At 38.1% G+C, this 22,445-nt stretch overlaps 1 protein-coding gene across 1 annotated transcript; it reads left to right on the forward strand.

The window, feature by feature from the left end:
• Positions 1-1,322: 1,322 nt before the first annotated feature.
• LOC104226846 (uncharacterized) lies at positions 1,323-15,456 on the forward strand. The gene is made up of 13 exons (XM_009778925.2): positions 1,323-2,299; positions 10,025-10,430; positions 10,537-11,200; positions 11,532-11,572; positions 11,975-12,043; positions 13,049-13,149; positions 13,262-13,340; positions 13,561-13,659; positions 13,764-13,832; positions 13,957-14,006; positions 14,111-14,192; positions 14,369-14,463; positions 14,944-15,456. The coding sequence occupies exons 1-13, from the start codon at positions 1,887-1,889 to the stop codon at positions 15,068-15,070; spliced, it is 2,295 nt and encodes a 764-aa protein (XP_009777227.1). The 5' UTR covers positions 1,323-1,886; the 3' UTR covers positions 15,071-15,456.
• The last annotated feature ends 6,989 nt before the right edge of the window (positions 15,457-22,445 follow it).

Genomic DNA, 22,445 nt, shown 5'->3' on the forward strand with positions numbered 1-22,445 from the left:
AAACCCTCGACTCTAACCTTTCCTGCCTAGTTATTCCGCTTCTGCGGACATTAGATCGCGTCTGCGACTTCACATCTGCGAAAAAGCCATCGCAGATGCGGCTTCCACTTTAAGCCCAGAAGAATTGATTCTGCATACATATATGCGTACCTGAGCGTCTGCTTCTGCGGAGATCCCACCGCACCTGCGATCCCTCGCGAAAGTCCAGATTCTACTTCTGCAGTTAAGTGTCTGCCCGCCTCTTTCCACACATACGGATCCAGTCAGCCAAGTCCAAGTCTTCTTCTGCGATCCACCAGCCACACCTCCGGCCAAGCCCACCGCAGGTGCGATGACACCGAAAACTTAGTTGTTCAACAACACTTATCCTAAGTCCAAAGTGAGTGCGAAATCCATTTGAATCACACCCGGGGTCCCCAAGATCCTGTCCAAAAATATCTTCAAGTCCCAAAACACATAACGAATCTACTCGAGGTCTAAAATCATATCAAACAACACCAAAACCACGAATTGCACATTGATTCAAGCTTAATGAACTAATGAACTTTCAACTTCTAAAATTAATGCCGAATCATATCAAACCAACCCAAATGACCTCAAATTTTGCACCCAAATCATAAAATGACACAACAGACTTATTTCAACTTCCGGAACCAAAATCCAATCCTGATATCAACAAAGTCAACTCTCGGTAAACCTCTCAACCTTCCTAACCTTCAGCTTTCCAACTTTCGCCAATTCAAGCCAAAATAACTTGCGGACCTCCAAATCAATATTTGGACATTTACCTAAGTCCAAAATTACCATACGAAGCTATCAGAACCATCAAAATTCTATTCCGGAGTCATCTACACGAAAGTCAAACTCCGGTAAACTCTTCCAACTTAAACTTCCAACTTTGGGACAAAGTGTCCCAATTCACTTCGAAACTCTCCCGAAACCAAACCAAAAACCCCCCAACAAGTCACATAGCCACAAATTGAATATAAACGAGGCAATAAATAGGGGAACGCGGCTAAAATATTCAAAACGACTGGCCGGATCATTAGAGGACCATCTAGTATATCAAACAATTAATTGTTCCCAACAAACCATATCTTAAGATTAAATGATATGCAGTATACGAACATTATTAGAAAATGATTATTCATACCAATATTTACGAGATCAAACAATTACACATTAAGAAAAATTATTTATAAAAAAAAGGAAATAGACAAAATGAAAATAGTAAAGGTCTAACGCGCAAGATCGCAAAGTGACCATCATTCACCCGGACAAAGACTCTATAATCAGAATAATTGGTTACTCTATCTCATTAATCACACGCACTCTTGTTAGAAAATAGGAAAATTTTGGCCAAATGAATAAAGATGTGAATGAAACAATTAGAAAGAGAGAACAAAAAGCCAAAACCTTAGAAAAGAGAGAGAAAACACAACAATCTTTACTAATACTAATGATAAAGAAGTAAGGGTTGAGCTAGACAATTCGGTTTGGAAGGAACCCGATAGCTATTGCTAATATTCTATTACCCAATAATCAAGAGGAGTTTAGTGGGAAGTTGAGAACCCATAGACTCCACTTGTAGATTCTAGAGCTGAAAAGGGTCGCTTGTTGAAGGTGTGTAGATTCTAGAGTTACCATTTTCTTGATTCTTTCAGCTGCAAATGTGCAAAAAATAGTCTTGGGTAGACGGCTATACAGACATAGGTAATTAGTGGGTTTGTTTTCAAATTTGGCATGGATCGATACGCCTAGAGATTTTATCTTGAGGGTTTGATCAAGATTGAATTTTCAGCTGAATCTGAAGTGGGGTTTATTTTGTGCTGAAAACCTGAAGTGGGGTTTGTTCAAAAATTGAATTTTGTGCATAATTTGAGGGAATGGATGAGACAACAACTTCAGGTGAAGGTGCAACAGCCCCAACAGAGGAGTTGCTAAAGAAAATCCAAGAATTAGAGGCAGGGCATGCTCAGCTGAAAAAGGAGATGTCTAAGCTTATGGTTTCAAATGATGGTAGAAGATCAGAGAGGCAAAGGTCTCATTCTATTTCCCCTCAACGGCCCCCTCGCCTTAGGGGTTCTGCTGCTGGTTTTGATGCATTGGGGAAGAGGGGCTCCACTTCTTTCCGGCATTCGTCACCTTTGCAAAGAGAGAGTAATAGTAAAAGTGAGCCTTGTGGTGGAGGTGCAGGTCCAGCTGCAGTCAAGTTTACTGATAGACAGTACTTGAGCATATTGCAATCAATGGGACAAGCAATCCATATATTTGATCTCAATTTTCGTGTTATTTGCTGGTGAGTACTTGCTATTTGTGGAAGTATGTCTGCTCAGTTCTCTTCTGTTTTAGTCTTCTTGTTTTTATTCCAGATTATAGTTATAAACACTAATTTTTATAGTATCAATATCGTTTAACATGTTGTAGCGAAGTTATTTCTTCTTTTTAGTGTTCGTCATCTTTGCTGATTGCCTTTCCTTTTTTTGGCTTGAACTTGGGAGAGAAAAGAAGGAAAGATACTTTATTAAGCATGTAGGTATTTAGCATGGATACCGGATACCTTTTCCATCAAATTGAGTCCTTAAATTGTATTTACTACCTAGTTGCGACTAAGGCTTAGTTGGGTTGGTATGCTTTTATTAGTTCCATGTTTGCTAGGGATCTTTGTGTTCGTCCAAAGATTTGTATATCAGTAAGCTGTAGCGAACCTCTATGTCACGCCCCAAAATCCCACCAATAATTGTGATGGCACCTAGCGCGCTGGCTACGCGAACCAATCACACAACAACCGAATAAACAACAGTATTGAAGCAATATATCAAGTCTAATAGAGATTTATAGCATAAATAAGTCTAGAATCAACACCAATATGCATAAATCAGTTATATGATCCACAGGAATAGGTGTCAACGAGTATATGAGCTCTAAGAGTGTCGAAATACAGTAGTCTGAACTCAATACAACATTGTCTAAATAAACAACAGTTTCAAAATAGGAAAAGAAGGTGACATCGAGGTCTGTAGATGAACAAGTTGCACTATCTCGAGTCTCCTAGCGCCACAATAATCTACTTCTCAGCTCTGCTAGTGCCAACACTTGGAGTATGAGTATAACCGATATAATATACTCAGTAAGTATCTAGATTAACCTCGGCGAAGTAGTAGAGAGATTGGTCAACTGATACTTACTATCATAACTTGAATAGTCCATGAATAAATACAACACAAGAACCTAAATAAAACAGTGTTACCATGATCCGATATAATTAACAGAAATAATATCAAGCTTTATATAAGAAATTATCAAAACTCACACTTGTTCATTGAGACACCATATAAAGATGATATGCATCATAGAGCGTTATTATAAATGCCAAGTATAAGAGTCTATAATGTTTATGCATGAATAATACTCGGCCCAACAACCGACACTTCTCAAGTGTCCAACAAACCTGCGTACACAGGGCCCAAGGTACAATAGGTGATTACCTGACTTTGGAGGGTCGAATCCAAATCTATGCGCTGCACGGACAACTCACGTGCTAATTACAATAACATTTGCATGAACAACTCACGTGCTATAGTACTCATCTTGCAAGGACAACTCACGTGCCTCAACCTCAGTCCATATAAGAGTTTCCATATATATATATAGAGTGTGTATACGCACCATAAATAACATAAGTGATGTATAATGACATAAGAAGTATACATGTAAAGAGATGTGCATGTGAACAATGTGACTACGACTAGAACAAGTAGAACATGATGTCACAATTAGCCATTTACTGTTAATGTGAGAAAATACGGGAGAAAAATATTGATATACTATTCAATTATAATATAATAACCCCTATTTATATAATACATATCCTACTCCTATTCTATGTGGGATTAGGACTAATTCATCTTATTTACATAACAATCTAACACTCTCCCTCAAACCGGTAAATACAAATAATATGTACCGAGCTTGTTACATATGTAACTAATACGAGGACCAGTGAAAGACTTGGTGAAAATATCAGCAAGCTGATCATTCGACTTCACAAATTTTGTAGTAATATAACCTAAGAGTATCTTTTCTCTGATGAAGTGACAGTCACTCTCAATATGTTTAGTTCTCTCATGGAACATCAGATTTGATGCAATATGAAAGGCGGCTTGATTATCACACACAAGTTTCATCTTGCTGATCTCACCAAATTTCAACTCCTTGAGCAACTGTTTGATCCAAATTAGCTCACATGTTGCCATTGCTCGATATTCTGCTTCTGCACTAGACCGAATAACCACATTCTTTTTCTTGCTCTTCCAAGATACCAAATTACCTATTACTAAAACACAATATTCAGACATAGAACGTCTATCACAAGGTGATCCTGCCCAATCAGCATTTGAGTATCTAACGATCTGCTCATGGCCTCGATTCTCAAACAACAATCCTTTTCCCAAAGCTGATTTTATATGCCGAAGAAGGAGGACAACTGCATCCCAATGACAATCATAGGGAGAATTCTTAAACTGACTCACAACACTCAAATGAAAGGAAATGTCAGGTCTAGTCACTTTGAGGTAATTCAATTTACCAACCATCTGCCTATATCTTGTAGGATCGGTAAGCGGCCCTTCTGCCCTAGTAGAAGTTTAGAATTCGGATCTATAGGAGTTTCAACAGGTTTACAACCTGTCATTGCTGCCTCCTCAAGAATGTCCAGGGCATGCTTTCGTTGTGAGTTCACAATACTTGAGCTATACTCGGCGACCTCAATACCCATAAAATATTTTAATCTGCCCAGATCCTTAGTCTGAAAGTGGTCAAAGAGATGGTTCTTTAACTTAGTAATACCATCCTCATCATTGCCGGTAATAACAATATCGTCAACATAAATCACCAGATAGTTACCGAAATTTGAAGCAAAATGCCAATAAAACATAGGGTGATTAGCTTCACTATGAGTCATGCCAAACTCCTGAATAACTGTGCTGAACATACCAAACCAGGCTCGAGGAGATTGCTTTAGACTATAGAGGGACCGGAGCAACCGACATACAAGGCCACTAGACTCTCCCTGAGCAACAAAACCAGGTGGTTGCTCCATATAAACCTCATCCTCAAGGTCACCATGAAGAAAAATATTCTTAATGTCCAACTGAGAGAGGCCAATGTCGAACAACAACCATGGGTAGGAAAAGGCGGACTGATGCTATTTTAGCCACGGGAGAGAAAGTACATCTATAATCGAGCCCAAATATCTGAGTATACTCTTTGGCAACAAGACGACCCTTAAGTCGATCAACCTGGCCAGTTGGACTAACTTTGACTGCATACACCCATGACCCAACGACAACCAACAATAGATATACCTGAAGGAAGAGGAACAAGTTCCCAAGTATCGTTCGTATGTAAAGTAGACATCTCGTCAATCATAGTCTGCCGCTATCCTGGATTAGACAGTGCTTCACCTGTAGATTTAGGGATGGAAACAGAGGTCAAAGATGATACAAACGCATAATGGGGTGATGATAGATGATGATAACATAAACCGACATAATGAGGATTAGGATCAAGTGTGGACCTTTCGAAGTGCAATCAATAGACTAGGAGGAGACAAGTTCGCAGTAGGAGCAGGGTCATGCAGGACGTGAATCAGCTAGGCTTGATGCTGAGCGCGAACGACAATGATAAGTCAGGAGTGGTGGAGCTGTAGAAGGTTGAACTGGACTAAGTGATGAAACTAGAGCTATAGGTGGTGGAGCTGAAACTAGAGCTGTAGGTGGCGGAGCTAGAGTTACTGAGGAAGATGAATAGGAGATAGTCACTGAATCTCCAAATGATGAAATTGGTAGTACCTCAGAAATATCTAAGTGATCACCTAACCTTGTGAAAGTATGACTGGGTTTCAAAGAAGCTAACATTAACAGACATAAGGTACTGCTGGAGGTCAGATGAATAACATCGAGATCCCTTTTGCATTCTCGAGTAACCCAGAAATAAGCACTTAATAGCATGAAGAGCTAACTTATCTTGGAAATAAGGTTATGAAAAAAGCACGTGCTCCCAAAGACACGAGCTGGAAGAGAGAACAAAAGTGAGTGGGGAAATAAGACAGAGAATGTAACTTGATTCTTGATAGCTGAGGATGACATACGATTAATAAGATAACAAGATGTGAGAACTGCACCCCCTAATAATTTACCTTATCAAAAAAAAAAAAAACTGCACCCCCTAAAAACGCAATGAAAGATGAGATTGTGCAAGTAAGGTACGAGCAGTTTCAATGAAATGTCTGTTCTTTTTTTTTCAGCTACCCCATTTTGTTGAGATGTGTATGGACAAGATGTTTGATGAATGATTCCATGAGAATTCATAAACTGTTGAAATGAGGAAGAAAAATAGTCTAGGGCATTATCACTACAAAATGTGCGGATAGAAACCCCTAATTGATTTTGAATTTCAGTGTGGAAGGTCTGGAAAATAGAAAAAAACTCAGATTGATTTTTCATCAAAAAAATCCAAGTGCACATGGAATAATCATCAATGAACTGACAAAGTAGCGGAATCCCAAGGTAGAACTGATCCGACTAGGACCCCAAATATCTGAATGGACTAAAGTGAAAGGTGATTTTGCTCGATTATCAGGACGCCGAGGGAAATGGGAGCGAGTATGCTTGCCGAGCTGACATGACTCACACTCTATAGTGGACAAGTGAGATAAACCATGTACGATTTTCTAAAGTTTTGGCAAACTGGGATGTTCCAACCATTTATGTAATAAATCTGGTGAATCAGACATGTTGTTGAAGGAAGACAAGATGTGAGTCCATGTGATTTCGCAAAGACAAGGTAATAAAGTCCATTTGCTTCACGCCCGGTACCAATAATCCGCCATGTATTGCATTCCTGTATAAAAACAAGGTCATCAAGAAATAAAATAGAGCATTTAAGTGATTTGACTTAGTGACTAACAAAAGGACTATCGGGAACATAAAGAACTGAATCTAAAGGTAAGGAAGGAAGTGGACTTGCTTGTCCTATTCCAGTTTTCCATGGTTTGAGACCTGTTGGCCATTGTGACTATTGGAAGAGATTGAAAATATGAAATAGTAGTGAAAATAGATTTGTTACTAGCAATATGATTAGATGCACCTGAATCAATGACCCAAGAATCGGGTAATGAAAATTGGGAGACACAAGTCACACTATTACCTATTAGAACAACGAAAGTTATCTTTAAAAATGTTTGTTTACATCCTTTGTAATAAAGGAACTCAATATAATCCGGTAGAGAAAACCATCTAACTATTCATAGTATTGGATCCCATTTCGCTACAACCAGTTTCTCAAACTAAAAGTTGTATGATTAACCTTGGAATGCCAAATCAGAAAAAGTTAAGCTGGAGACCTTTTTTTTTAAGGTTTGATGCAGTTGGAAATCAAGTTCTTCACTTGAAATTGTTGAAATCAGTAACTCTGCGGGAAAACTGAAGAAATATCTAGGCAAACACTGTTCACAACAGAAAAAACACTGTTCATGCTGGAAAATTAGAAAAGTGGTCGGAATTTGGTTTAAATTAGATGGGTAGACTCGGTATTGAAGGGTGAGCAAGCTGTCCTGAAGAAGCTTTGCGAAAAAATGCTCGAAAAGTGGCTCACTCGGCGACGTATGATTTGGAACCCTCGCTGGAAAAATCTCTGTTGCCGGCGTGGCACGGAGAAATTTTCTGGGGTTGGTCACCGGAGGGTGATCTACCTCGTGGTGGTGTTGGTTTTTGCACAACACCGATAAAAAATAACTTTCGCGTGGACTGCCCTTAGGTCACCGGAAAAATTGCATGATGACTAAGTTCTTTCTTCCCGATGACGCTGGAATGACACACATTGATTTTTTCTCACAATGCTCTGATACCATGTGAGAAAGCACAAGAGAAAAATATAATATTGGTATACTATTCAATTATAATAGAATGAGCCCTATTTATACAATAGATGTCCTACTCCTATTCTATATGGGACTAGGACTAATTCATCTTACCTACATAACTATCTAACAGATAACAAGGTACTAAAGGCCTAAGTCATGGCTTCTAGCATGATTGAGATAGCCCACATTGTCACAGAAGGATAACAAGTCATAAATAGTATACGGTATAAATCCAAAGCATAAAGTAGTCTTACCCCGAGCATGAATAGTCCATAGCGCTTGCATATACGCTCGTTATCAAGTACGTACAACGCCCCCAATCTATAGCAATTAGTCAAATAAGGTCAATCTCCTAAGGTAGATTCCTTCAAGCCAAGTCTAGGAAATATACTTACCTTTGGGAGCCAAATAAATCCTCCCAAAATCGCCTTTCCTTAAGAAATTACCTCCAACCGGCTCAAATCTAATCAAACCGGCTCAAATCTAATCAAACAATACTCAAAGAAGTCAAATAAACCCATAGGAATCAATTCCAAACAATAAAACTTTAATCTTTAATCAGCTCCCAAAAAGCCAACAAAGGTCAACCCCAACTCACATGGTCAAAATCCGAGTCTACGGGTAGATCCCATTTACCGATAACCTCACGATTCCAAATATGTGTTTAGTTTTCAAATCCAAGCCCAAATTGATGTCTGAATCCTCAAATTATACTCTCTTAAGTTATAGACAAAACCCCAAGTTTCACTTTGAAATTTCATGTTTTAGGTACAAAAATCCATGGGGAATCAAGATATATGATCAAATCCAAGTTTAGATTACTTACCTCCAAGATACTAGTGAAATCTCTCTTTAAAATCTCCTCCAGTCGTTCTCTAAAACTCAAAAATATGAAAAATGGGCAAAATCCCGAAAGTTAGACTTAAAATTCCCCTGCCAGCACTACCCTCCGTGAACGCAACACAAGCCTCGCGTTCGCGAAGCACAAACTGCCTCCCCAAAATTCACCTATCGCAATCGTGGGAAGACTCCCCTATGCTAAGGCGGTTGAACCTCCACGAACACGATGCCTCAGTGACCTCCAGCCTTCGCGCACGCGACCACCCCTTCACAAACGCTAAGCACAACAACTCCCAGCCCAAATCCTTCATCGCAAACGCGGAACACACCTCGCTAATGCAATGAACACCAGAAAATCTGCCAACACAAAACATGCTCCGGGTGGTCCGAAACTTACCCGAGCCCTCGAGACCCCGTCCAATTATACCAACAAGTCCATAAACACTACCCGAACCTATCCAAAGCCTCAAAACACATATGGAACCATCACAGCTAAGAATCAAAGGCCAAACCACTCATTGAACTCCTTAAGTTCATAAGCTTCTAAACTTCCAACCAAGTGTCCGATTCATACTTAGTCATTTCGAATCACAACCAAACTTTGCATACAAGTTCCATACAACAAAATGAACCTAACTACATTCGCGTAACAACAATCAGAATCCTATAACCCTAAAGTCAACTATCGGTCAAACTTAAGAACTCTCTAATTCTTCAAATTGCCAACTTTCGGTAAATAGAGCCAAAATCTTCTAGGAACATCGAAAACCAAATCCGAACATACGCCCAAGTCCAAAATCACCATACGAACCTATTGGAACATTCAAATCACCAATCGGATATCGTTTATGCAAAAGTCAAACCTTGGTCAACTCATACAACTTAAGGCTTCTAAAATATAACTAAGTGTTCCAAATCACTCCCGAACCCCACGAAAACCAAACCATCCATCCCCGCAAGTCATATAACAGCAAATGAACCTACGGGAAACATCAAATACGAAAATGAGATTCTAATACTCAAAATGATCGATCGGATCGTTACACTATCAGAGAACGCCAATAAGTCTTTAAAACTGAACTATTGAGTATAGGAAATAAACTAGTCCTAATGGAATGGAATGGAAATTGAGGATTCAAATGGACGACCACAACTAGTTGGGATTGATGCGTAGTTGTTGTTGAATCTTAAAAATGTAGGACCAAACTCAGACTACAGAATTTACTTCCTTTGCGAAATTGGGTTGTAATTGTTGTGCAGGAATCGAAGTGCTGAACAACTATATGGTTATTCAGCTACCGAAGCTCTTGGGCGGAATCTTCTTGAGCTAATAGCAGATCCTAAGGATCATGCTGTGGCAAAAATCATTTTATACCGAGTGGCAAAGGGTGAGAATTGGACAGGACAATTTCCTGTGAGGAATAAGCGAGGGAACAGATTTTTAATCGTAGCAACAGACACCCCTCTTTATGATGATGATGGTACATTTATTGGTATTATTTGTGTATCAAGTGACGTGAGGCCATTTCAAGAAACATCTACAGAGGTGAAGCTTATCAAAGCTGATAAAAGTTCTGGTGGGCCTAGAAGCATTGCTTCTGCGAGACTTGGACTTAATCCACAGCAACCTCTGCAAGTTGCCATTGCCTCCAAAATATCGAGTTTGGTTAGTATGGAGTTCTTTGGCATGCTTTCTTTTTTCTATTTTTGCTTTTGTTTTTTCTTGGTTGTATGAGATGGGCATGTGCTAACATGATGGAAACATCAAATAGGCTTCAAAGGTGAGCAACAAGGTTAAGTCAAAAATGAAAACCGGAGAGGGCAGCGTTCTTGGGGAAGGTGGAAGTGGATGTGGTCACCATTCTGATCATGCTTTTTCTGACGCTGCTCTATCAGATCAAAGGGAAGATGCAAATCCAAGTGGAGCGAGTACGCCCAGGGGAGATGTTCATGTTTCTCCATTTGAGGTATTCTCCAATGTTGAGCACTCTCCAGAAACACCCTCAAGAAACTCGAGGGATGAGAGTGAGGCAAAACCTGGGATTTCTAAGATTATAACTTCAAAGGCAGAGGCATGGATGGTTAAGAAGAACTTATCATGGCCATGGAAAGGCAATGAGCGGGAAGTGTTAGAGGCAAAGACTACGCGTTCTGTTTGGCCCTGGCTAAACAACGACCAAGATAATGAGTGGAATCATTGTAAGAGTTGTAATGCAGTATCAACATCAGACGATCAAGTTATTGAAAGTAACCGTACAACGACCAATGAGGCTTGGGGATCCTGGTCATCGTCATTTAATGTTAATAGCACAAGCAGTGCTAGTAGTAGCGATAGCACCAGTAGTACAGCTGGTAATAAAGTGGATACTGATACTGACTGCTTGGATTATGAAATCTTGTGGGAGGACTTGACAATTGGAGAACACATTGGACAGGGTACGTCAAATTCTTGTTTACTGGTAAAATTTTCAGAGATAAGTCTATCAGTTATACAGACCTTTTTCTCTTGTTAAGGCATTCGCAAGCATGTATGATGCTATCACTTTCTGTTTTACAGTACTTTTAGATGTTCAGCCAAATATCAGAAGCTTGGACAAAATTTTGCACTAATTACTTCTATGCATATTTGCGAAGCTTACACACTAATTTCACAATGAAGATTCCCTTCTTGTGTTAGAGCTATCGGATTTATGTCTTTTATGGTTCTACTAGAGCTTATCATTTTCTGCTTCATCATTCTCACTTTTATTTGTTTATATTTCACTAGGTTCTTGTGGAACTGTTTATCACGGGCTGTGGTTCGGATCAGTACGTTCTCTGGCTCTTTTATGAAATTCCATTCATAGAGAATGTCCTAAGAAGCTCTTTTTAAGTGTTTTCAAACATACCGCGGCATGATGAAATGTCTTGTTATCAAATATTGCGTGTTTTAGTTATCAAGTTGACAGGAGCTTACACTTATCCCCCAAAAAAGGCAACAAAGGGCTAAACTCTAGCTGCTTTTTCTCATTATACGCTCCATTTCAATTTAATGTTTAAAACTTTAAATTTCTTTAAGCCAGTATTTGAACAGTGTTTGACATGTCACTTCTCATTTTCTATGACTGTCATTTGAATTCTAGATTAACTGGTTACTTTTAAGGAGTGGAACAGCCCGTAAGAAGTGATTGTGCTGCTTCACTTTTGTAAAGTGATGTCTTTGTTTTGCAGGATGTTGCGGTTAAAGTATTTTCGAAGCAAGAATATTCTGATGAAGTCATATATTCCTTTAGACAGGAGGTCAGTATGTTTCTCATGAATAAATTGTGAAAAGTTTTACTGTTTCCATATTGAAAATTGTTTTTCTATAGTATTTGGCGTAACTGGTAAAGTTGCCGTCATGTGATCAGGAGGTCACGGGTTCAAGCCGTGGAAACCGCCTCTTGCAGAAATGCAGGGCAAGGCTGCGTACAATAGACCCTTGTGGTCCGGTCCTTCTCCGGACCCCGCACATAGCGAGAGCTTAGTGCACCGGGCTGCCCTTTTCATAGCACTTAAGCTATATCACAGTTATTATTGAGTATTATGGGCTCTCAAATGGTAAGAGTAGAATGAACATAACTTTTCATAACCCTGACCCTGAGCATAGTTGTTCTCTTCCTCATCATTGGTGTGTTTGAGTTTTGCATTTTCTTGTATGATGGACCTAAACGTAGGACTCTAGATAACCGTAGATAAAAACAGTAAAGGTACTAGTTGAATTTTAATAAGTTGTAGAATTTGTTTGAAAAGCCACTTAATCAAACTAACATATCTAATGCTAATAGTGAATTAATATTCTTAAGCTGTCGCCTTACACACTCGACATCAGCTGTGAAGTTCTATGCATTAATCACTCACTTTGAGGAGTACTAGAAGATCTCTGCTTGGAAATACTTCTCTTGCTCGTGTCCAAGCTTCTGTGAAGATCTCAAATAAAACTACCGTGGTTCTATAGTTCTCCTTTTTGTTTTGACTTTTGATTACTTTTCATCTGGATTCCTGCTTTCACTTTCTGCTTGGGTGCTGGCTAGTATTGTATTAGAGGATTCCTGTTAGGAAAAGCGTTATTATAATAAAGCACTTTATATCAGATATTTGCATATAATCATCTGAAAGATTCTTGTAAATATGTCCTTCTAGAAGGGTTTTGTGTGAGATATAACAAATCCTTTTCAGTTTCAAATTAAATAATGGTGATTGGTTTTCTACGGTTATTCTTGATCAGCAAGCATTTCTAAGAGATATTATGCTTGCTAATCTTAGGTGTCACTGATGAAACGTCTCCGACATCCAAATATTCTTCTTTTCATGGGTGCGGTAACTTCATCTCAACACCTCTGCATTGTCACAGAGTTCCTGCCACGGTCAATTTCAGTTCTTAAAACCAATTTGTTAAGCTCGTATTTTTTGTCATGTCTCTATTATTATGATGATATCATATAATTTACAAACCATTTCCGTTTTCCATTTATGCAGAGGAAGTTTGTTTAGGTTACTACAGAGGAATGCATCCAAACTAGAATGGAGACGGCGTATTCACATGGCTTTAGATATAGTGAGTTCCTACGAAATCTGTAATACCTAGAACATTTCATATTATCATGAGTAGCATCCATTATTTCTTCTGGCAAAAGCATCACTTCTATTTTTCCTCTTCAAGATCTTCTGACTTGTAAGATTGTGCTTTCTTTTCTTCTAGATCAACTGGAATTTGGCATTACGATGGTAAATCATGTTATTCGACTGTAATGTGTTTCTTTATGCTGTTTCTTCAGGCTCGTGGCATGAACTATCTTCATCATTTCAGCCCACCTATAATTCATCGGGATCTGAAGTCTTCGAATCTTCTTGTGGACAAGAATTGGACCGTTAAGGTTACACTATCATTTTACTGCTGATTTTCCTTGCCAGACTCCTAAACCCCTGTCACTTAGAGGTTCTAGTTGTATTGAGGTTCTCACTATGCAAGTATCTATAGGTTGGGGACTTTGGTCTGTCACGTCTTAAGCACGAGACATATCTAACAACAAAGAGTGGGAAAGGAACGGTATTCAACTTGAACTGAGGACCTCATTTTCTTAGCATATATATATTAGCTACTTTAGTTCATCCGCATATTCGAACTTCAAGTGCCTTGGCTGACTTTATGTCAAACTTCATTTCTCTTGCAGCCACAATGGATGGCTCCAGAAGTTCTTCGCAATGAACCTTCAGATGAGAAGTATGCCAACAATAAGAGTTTAAATATTTTTCATGATATTGATGAATTTCATGAAGATTCCTGAGTAAATAATAATATTGTTTCTTAAATGGATGTGCATCCAGGGCTGATATATACAGTTTCGGTGTGATACTATGGGAACTTGCCACGAAAAAGATCCCTTGGGAAAACCTCAACTCGATGCAGGTACTTTCATCTTCTCTCTGAAACTTCACTTGGATTACATACCATACAATTCCCTTGTTTGGGCCAGATTGGAAACACCCCACCCCCTCCAAGAAGAATAGCCCAAAGATGAAAAATCGAAAGGAAATGTATTCTTATAGTTGAGCTCTGAGAACAATTATTTGGAGTCGCTTCAGGTGATCGGAGCAGTAGGATTCATGAATCAGCAGCTAGATATCCCGAAGGATGTTAATCCACAGTGGGCTTCTATTATAGAGAGCTGTTGGCATAGGTTTGTATCTTATTCTTGTCGCCATTACGTTTGGTTAATTGAAGCAAATAGGCTTTTTAAGAAAATAGTTATTGCCCTGTTTATACTCGAGTTTTGTGTCCTTGACAAGCAGTACTGGCACAACATCCAAACATATAGAGATGTTTCATCATGATTGGGAAAAATAAAATGGAATAACTTGAAAATATATAACCTGAGTGAAGCTCTTCCACAAAAATAATTCATATGTGATGTCTGTAAACCGGAAGGCTTTATTTGCTTAATGTGGTACATCATTTGTGAAAAGACGGAGTTCTAGTAAATTTATGTTTAGAGGTGACTCATCAAAATTACTGGCTGCAACAAATTTGGTTCACTGGCTAAATCATTAAGCACCTTGACTGCAAGATCAATGTATCTTTCTTCTAAATCACTTTTGTTTGAACATCATTATGCATATAATTTAACTGATATGCAACTTCTTTGATTTGTCCGCCTCAGTGAGCCACAACTACGCCCAACATTCCTAGAGTTGGTAGATAACCTAAAGGATCTGCTGAGACAGTGTGCCATTCAGGCCCAGGCAGCGGGTAATGTTTTAGGAGATAGCAGCCAGAAGGAACTATAGATAAAGATGGTTGTGCAATTCTGCTATATTTCCATTCCAGCAGATACACTGATAGCTCTTAAGTTTCAGTTACTGTTGCTTGGAAGTGTCACTAGTTCCCGAATTGCTTGTGTTGTCGGATCCAAGATTTGGTGAAAAATGTCACTGCAAGGAAATTTGATGGAAAAGATAGCAACTGTCGTTTATCGTTGTCAAGGCAGAACTTCATAAATCCAATAGGATATTGCGTATGTGAAATCATAACTTTCATGTTTAGTGTGTGAACCGAACTTGTCTCCGGATCATTGTTGGGATATATACTAATAACCATGAATTTTGGGTTGGATATAGTATTTATTGTGGAATAATTGCTTATTCAATTTTAATAAAGTTTTAAATAGATCATATATTCATTTGTGTCCTTTACTTATATAGTAGATGATTTAGTGTATAGAGTTTAGCTTATATACGGAAGATTAAATCATCGGTTCTTATAAGTATAAGATTATGTTCATAATCTAATGATGGAATTGGACAAACCATCAGGAATGATTGTAGCACAAGATTAAAGATAACTTATCTTGATTATGGGAATTGGGAAAGATTTAATTCCAACTTCTTGTGCTAGTACATTTTGTATGTATTGAACGGACCAAGTAGAGATAAGTATTTTATACTGACTTAATAAAATAAACTCTCTAGCCATTAAATGTACTTATACTCTTAATCTTGATATAATTGTTATTAGCTATGTATATTACTATTGTTTTGATTTATTAAAAGGCGAGATTCTTTCGTGGGTCAATAAGCCTGGTAAATTGGACAATAATAATATACATTGGCAAAGTAATAGTTAGTTGATGGAATCCATGTCTCGGTCTAGAAATTGATGATACACCTTTGTGAAAGCTTATAACTTTTCATGTGTAAACCCTGCAGGTGGATTTTGTATCCGTCACATGAAATAAGTTAAGCGAAAGTCTAAAGGAAATAATCAATGAATTAAATTGTCAGCAATTTAATTTATTTGATTAGTATTTGAATCTTAACATGGGGAGTTAAATAAGATTTAACGGAAGAATTTCGAAATTGAACTGAGGAGTGCAGTTACGAATTTTTAGTGGAATAATTCGTAATTTATTATGGTAGTATTAATTCGGATATTTTGAATTAAGTCCATAATAGGAAGCCTCTTTAATTAAATACTGTGGTTCCTGCTGTGACCGAATAATTAGGAATTAAATGGAATTATATTTCTTGGTGGAAAAGTAAGATCCAACAGGTTTAGGAAAAGGCTTTAAACCCTAAAACCTGTGGCTATATAAAGGGGTCTTATTCCATAAGGAGACTATGTTTTTTACTATACAGTTTTCCTGGGAGAAACTCGCCCACACGAGTTTCGCTTATTCCGGTCATTATTCGGGTCACATAGCAGAAGACTGTGGAATTGGAGGATGATCCCGTGGACGTTTTCGCTCTTGCTTGAAGGTCTTTTGGTGATTGTAGTCACGCTTCAAGAGATAAGTATCGATTTTATATTTGATTAAAATCTGTGATTATGTGTTGTCTATATTACATGCAAGTGATCCTGACTATTTGCTTTCGTTGTTTATACCTGTTTTCCATCAATTGGTATCAGAATCAGATTGCATCTAAATAGATATCATAGATGATATGTATATGTCAGATATTATAAACATATATGTCGTTCATGATTTGTAATCTTGTCGAAAATCATGTATAAAGTTTAAAAGCTTATTGTTGAACGGAGGCTGTAGCGAGAACCTAGTTTTACCTGACAGAATGGGACTATTTTCTTATGTGATTGGGCACTAAAGGAAAGGATTAATGGATGTTGGTTTTGACGTCGGCAGTGATTCAAAGTGGCAAAATAGGGCTTAAAGAAAGACGTAAATGTTATGATAAAAATCAAAATATGGTGGATGTCTACTCTTCCTCCATGATCTTTCTCTCAAATGGCTAATGACATATTCAATGACATATTTTCTATGTTCAATGACATATTCCATGACATATTTTCTTCACTTTTCATGCCTATATAAAGGCCTTGTAATAGATAGGAAAATACACACAATTGAAGAAGAAAATTTCTTCCTTTCTCTCTATCTCTTTCTTTTCGTGTTTTACTAAATTGTCCTTATTTCTTGTTCATGTTTTACTAAATTGCTTTTATTTCATAACACGTTATCAGCACGAGTCTCTAACTAATTGTATATATATATATATATATATATATATATATATATATCTACAAAAAAAATTCTACATCCGGAAAGATTACAATTAGAAGCCATACATATCATCACATGGTTAAATGTAAAGAGAAACTACATATGGTAAGTAATGAAATGTAAGAAGGTATGATTATCTTATACTTGTCATTCCTTTAAAATCTCATATGCACACAACTTCGTACTACACCTGTATTGCATAAGCACATATTAATATTACATCTTTTATATCACATGAATGGAATAAAATTTTCGAAGTTCTATATGTGAAAATCATAGTAGCAGTTAATTGTTGATATGATGCATGTCATGGTAACCAAGGATATTTTATATAAATTGTCATATGCATATTTATGTGTTAACTATCTTCAATCTGTCCTGTCGCTTTAAACATTTTTCTTTTACTTGGATGAATATTTTTTTTTTCTTTTGGATTTTTACACTTGCATATAGTAAAAAAAAAGAATAAAAAAATGGTCATACTGATTAAAAGCATAAATCACCTTGAAGAAAACAAAAAATACTTCACATCTTTATTTAGGTTGATTAATTACTTCTTTGAAATTTGGAAAACAACCCAGCTATTGAGAAAGTATACTTCATAATTTATGGTCGTATCATTTGAAAGCAAACAATGATTAGTATGACTACTAGAAGAGGTATTTTTGAGTATCCATGACCTACTTGATGCTTGCTACTGACTTACCATTTTTAAGTATTTTATATGAATGATGCACAAGCTACAACTGGTAAGTTGTTACCTATAATGTCACTTTTCAGGTAATATAAATACTGAATTTATGTATTAGTATTATATGTGTGTTTTCTCAAAACCTTTCTAGGTGTTTGGCTTAGCATAATAAGTAATAAGCCTCTTACAGGACTGATCGCCTAGATATTGTTCTCTGTGGGATTAAACTCCGATTCGTACTTGGGTATATTATATTACATGTGACCGTGTCCATTTACTTTTTAGTAGTGGATTTGGACGTCATCAAAATTGGCGTCGTTGCAGGGGAACAATTTGGCGTATTTAGGTTGTTTGAGAAGTAAGCATATGTGCTTTGGTCCAAACTTGTGAATATTTGTGTAATTATTTTTCTTAACTTTGTTTACTTTCTTGTTATTTTCGTGATTGTTCTTGTTTATTTTCTTAGTTCTGAAATTTGAAAAATGGCATCATGTAATGAAAATTGATCGGATGGTAGTTATTCATACTTTGATGACCTTTATCCTTATTGTGAAGAATCACACTCTTGGAAAAATTATTTAAATTCTCGCAAGGCGGATTGTGCGCACAATCTCAAACCCATGAGTAGAGTGTTTGTTATAAGTATGGTGGTCAAAATGGTCATTGGACTAATTGTGCTTATTTGTCCTTCCTTCCCCGAAGCCCCTCTATGATGATTCTACTTTTTGTGCTAACAAGTATAGGGATATGGAAGTGGAAGAAATTGAGCATGGTCAAAATAGAGAGTTCAAGCTCATGATGGAATACATACTTGAAGGAAGAAACAAAGAGCAAAATGCCTTGGAGGAGCTTTTGGAAACTAGTCTCCAAAATGATTTAAAGCTTGAAAGGTTGAATTCACAAATGAGAGAAATGTTTGAAGCTTTTAAAGTTCAAAAAGCCTCGGAAGTGAATGATAGCCAAGAACCTTCCTTAGAGGTTGAAGCCGAAAATCCTTCTTTGGCACTTGATCCAATTCAAGAAGAATTCTCAAATGCTCAAAATGAGAGGTTAATGATCATGTTAGAGGTCATTCTTGAAAATGAGGAGAAGCAAAACTTGGCACTCGAGGACTTAAAACAAGCACTAAATCGAAATAATGAGACTATACGCGCTTTGGAAGAACAAATAAAATCACTGGTTGAGGCTCATTATGCATACCAACTTGAGAGTGTGGAAAGAGCTCAAGAAAAATCCTACTTCTGGAAGAAAGTGAGATTTATTTTAAGGAATCAAGAATTAAAAATCCGCCAACCGACTCCATGTTTGTTGGTGATGCCAAGAAAAATATGGAATTGAAGTCAACCGGTATAGTTGAAAAAATAGTTGAATTTGACTCTAGTTCGGTGTATAAAGAGGATGTCAAAATCCAGAAAGAAATGCAATTTGGATGCTTGATGTCACATTCCAAGCATTTCTCAATATTGGAATTGTGTGGTGATATGGGAATAGAACTATACGAGTTAATGAGGGATTGTGAAGAGGATAGGCAAGGGTAATACATCTTACAATATAAAGGTACAAGAAGGCAAAATGACATTCCTCACATGAAAGCCAAGAAATGCAAAATGAAGCAAATTGCATGTGGCTTGATCATCTACTTACCACCCCCTCGCTCACGGTCACAAACTTGATTCCAAGTTAGGTGACCAGTTCATATCTTTCAAGTGGTGAAATAAGTGGTAAAGTTGATTCGCGTCGTGCCACGACATTAAATACATCTCTTGGCGGGAGGCAACCCATCATTTTCAAGCTTTTAGTCATCTTTAAAAAAATTATTTTGTCATTCAATTTTTCTGTTTAGAACAGTTTATTCTATTATTTTTTATCAATCTACTAAGTTGCATGAAGTTTGGTAGTGTTTGGGGCAAAAGTAGGGATATTGGGCAATGAGGAAAAATCAGGCCCAGGCCTCTGTTATCCCATTTACGAAAAACTGCTCGCAATTGCGATCTTCTAATTCGTCGCAAAATTGAAGAAAGCGTCGCAATTGCGACCTCTGCTAAATTTTTGTGTTTCGCAATTGCGAAGAATGGGTCATAATTGTGACATCAGAGGGTCTTTTACAAGTGTTTTCTGCACAGTTAACAAGAAGTCAAAAGAATTTTGAGGCTCTCAAAGTAAACGACCTCCCCCTTATTCACTCTCCCAACTTTGAAACTCTCTAATTTTCACTTCTAATTGCAAGCATCGAGGTATGAAGGCTTGCTAGCTCCTCAGAACGGGACCCATAAGAATCATGACTACTTGAAACACTGTGAGAAACCTGAAGCGCTAACTGAATCATCCTGGGAGGATGGCCCCTACCAAATGAAACCTGACTCCAGATGAGGCACCACTGAAACCACCGAAATTACGACGCCTATTCTCAGATTTTGTCTCCCTACCCTGACCATGAATCCTCTCGATCCGCCTAGTTGTCTCCACTACTCGGTTGAAAGAAATGCCATTCTCAATCTCTCTAGCCATCTAAAGCCAGATACCATAAGTAAGGCCATCAATAAATCTTCATACTTTCTTCCTCTTAGTAGGGATCAAAATAACTGCATGGCGTGATAGATCTATAAATCTGGGCTCGTATTGGGTAATAGTCATAGTACCCTACTGGAGGCGCTCAAACTGGCTGCGGTAGTCCTTTCTCAGAGTAAAAGGGATGAACTTCTCCAAGAATAGCTATGAGAACTGATCCCAATTGAGTGGAGGTGAACTTGCTGGTTTGCCTCAAATATACTCCTGCATCACCTCTTGGCTGAGCCATGCATCTGAAATAACGCGAAGTCAACCCCATTGGAATCCACTATGCCCATGTTGGTCATGGCACGGTCCAAGAAATCTTATGGGTTCTCAGAAGGTGTACCATCATAACGAATAGAAAACATCTTGGTGAACCTGTCCAACCTCTTCAGTCCCTCTAAGGACATCGCGGGACCCTCATCGGACTGTATAGCTATAATAGGATGATTGCTCCAATTGCTGGAACTACCAAAGTCTGATATCCATGAGCCATATGCTATGGTGTGTAAGGAGATGGACTATGGGGTCCTCCCCCAGCCTGATAGAGGCTTGGTGCTACAGGAAGTACACCGTCCTAGGCCACGCTCTCCATAAGGCCTACTAGGTAGACTAGAACATCTGAAGTATCGGGGTAGCAGTAAACCCCTCCAGGACCTGAGCTGGTCCAACCGGCATAGTATGAACAAGGACTTCCTCCTCCTGCTTGATCTGAGGCTCTGCAATAGGTGTTGCTGCACAGGCTCTAGGCTGAGCTCTACCTCTGCCTCTAGCTCCCCCTCGACCCTGGCCTCTACCCTAGTAGTGGCAGCAACCTAGGACTTTGGCTCCTGACCAGTTGTGGATGTTGTGTGTTTCCTCACCATCTGTAAGAGAACATGAATATAATAATTCAAGCTCAATGATAGAATCAAATCGCACGATAGAGTACGAAATAAGTGAAATTTCCTAAAGCCTTATTGCCTCTAGAATATGAGTACATACGCCCCCGTACCGATCCTTCAAACACTACTAAGCTTGCTCATGACTCGTGACCTAGGCAACCTAGTGCTCTAATACCAACTTATCACGATCTGAAGTCCCAATCACGGGGCCATGATGGCACCTAACATAGTATGTCCAAGCAATCCAATACAACATATAATACAAGATAAGGAAAATCAATAAAAGACTAATACTGGTCAAGAACATAATATAAACCACCCTAAGATCCGATTTCACAAGTACATGAGCGTATAGATTTAGCAAAATATAAGGTTTCAAAAGAAATACAACATTGCCAGAAATAAAATAGAAAAGTGACTTCTAAGGCCTGCGAACGGGATGCAGCTCTACCTCGAGTCACTGACTGGTATTTGCTAAGTTCTTCTCGGGACTCCGCTGATACCAACGTCAGAATCTGCACAAGAAGTGCAGAAGTATAGTATGAGTACAACTGACCCAATGTAATAAGTGTCGATCCTAACCCCGACAAGGTGGTAACGAGGCTAAGACAAGACACCTAAAGTCAAGTTTAACCACGGCACTTACCTCACTATGTAACCAAATCAACAATCAATCACAGCTTTGCCTTTCGAACAAGCCTCCAAACAAACTGCATCTAGCCAGTTACAAATCAAACAGTTGAAAATAAACTTTCGAAACTACCCACGAATAATAAATATTTAATTTTGATAACTTTTTTAAAAAGGAACATTAAAAGTCAACCCCGGGCCCACTTGATCGAAATATGAGATTCGGGCCAAAACTTATTACCTATTCACCTCTGATCCTGAATATGTGATTTGTTTCAAAAGTCATTGAAATTGATTGAAAAGTAATTAGAGATGCTTATCAATGAATTTGGGAAGAAAATATGCTTCAAAAATCGTATCGAGAGAGCATAGGGTTGAAAAATGGTGTA

This window comes from Nicotiana sylvestris, chromosome 9 (assembly GCF_000393655.2).
Source record: "Nicotiana sylvestris chromosome 9, ASM39365v2, whole genome shotgun sequence".
NCBI lineage: Eukaryota > Viridiplantae > Streptophyta > Magnoliopsida > Solanales > Solanaceae > Nicotiana > Nicotiana sylvestris.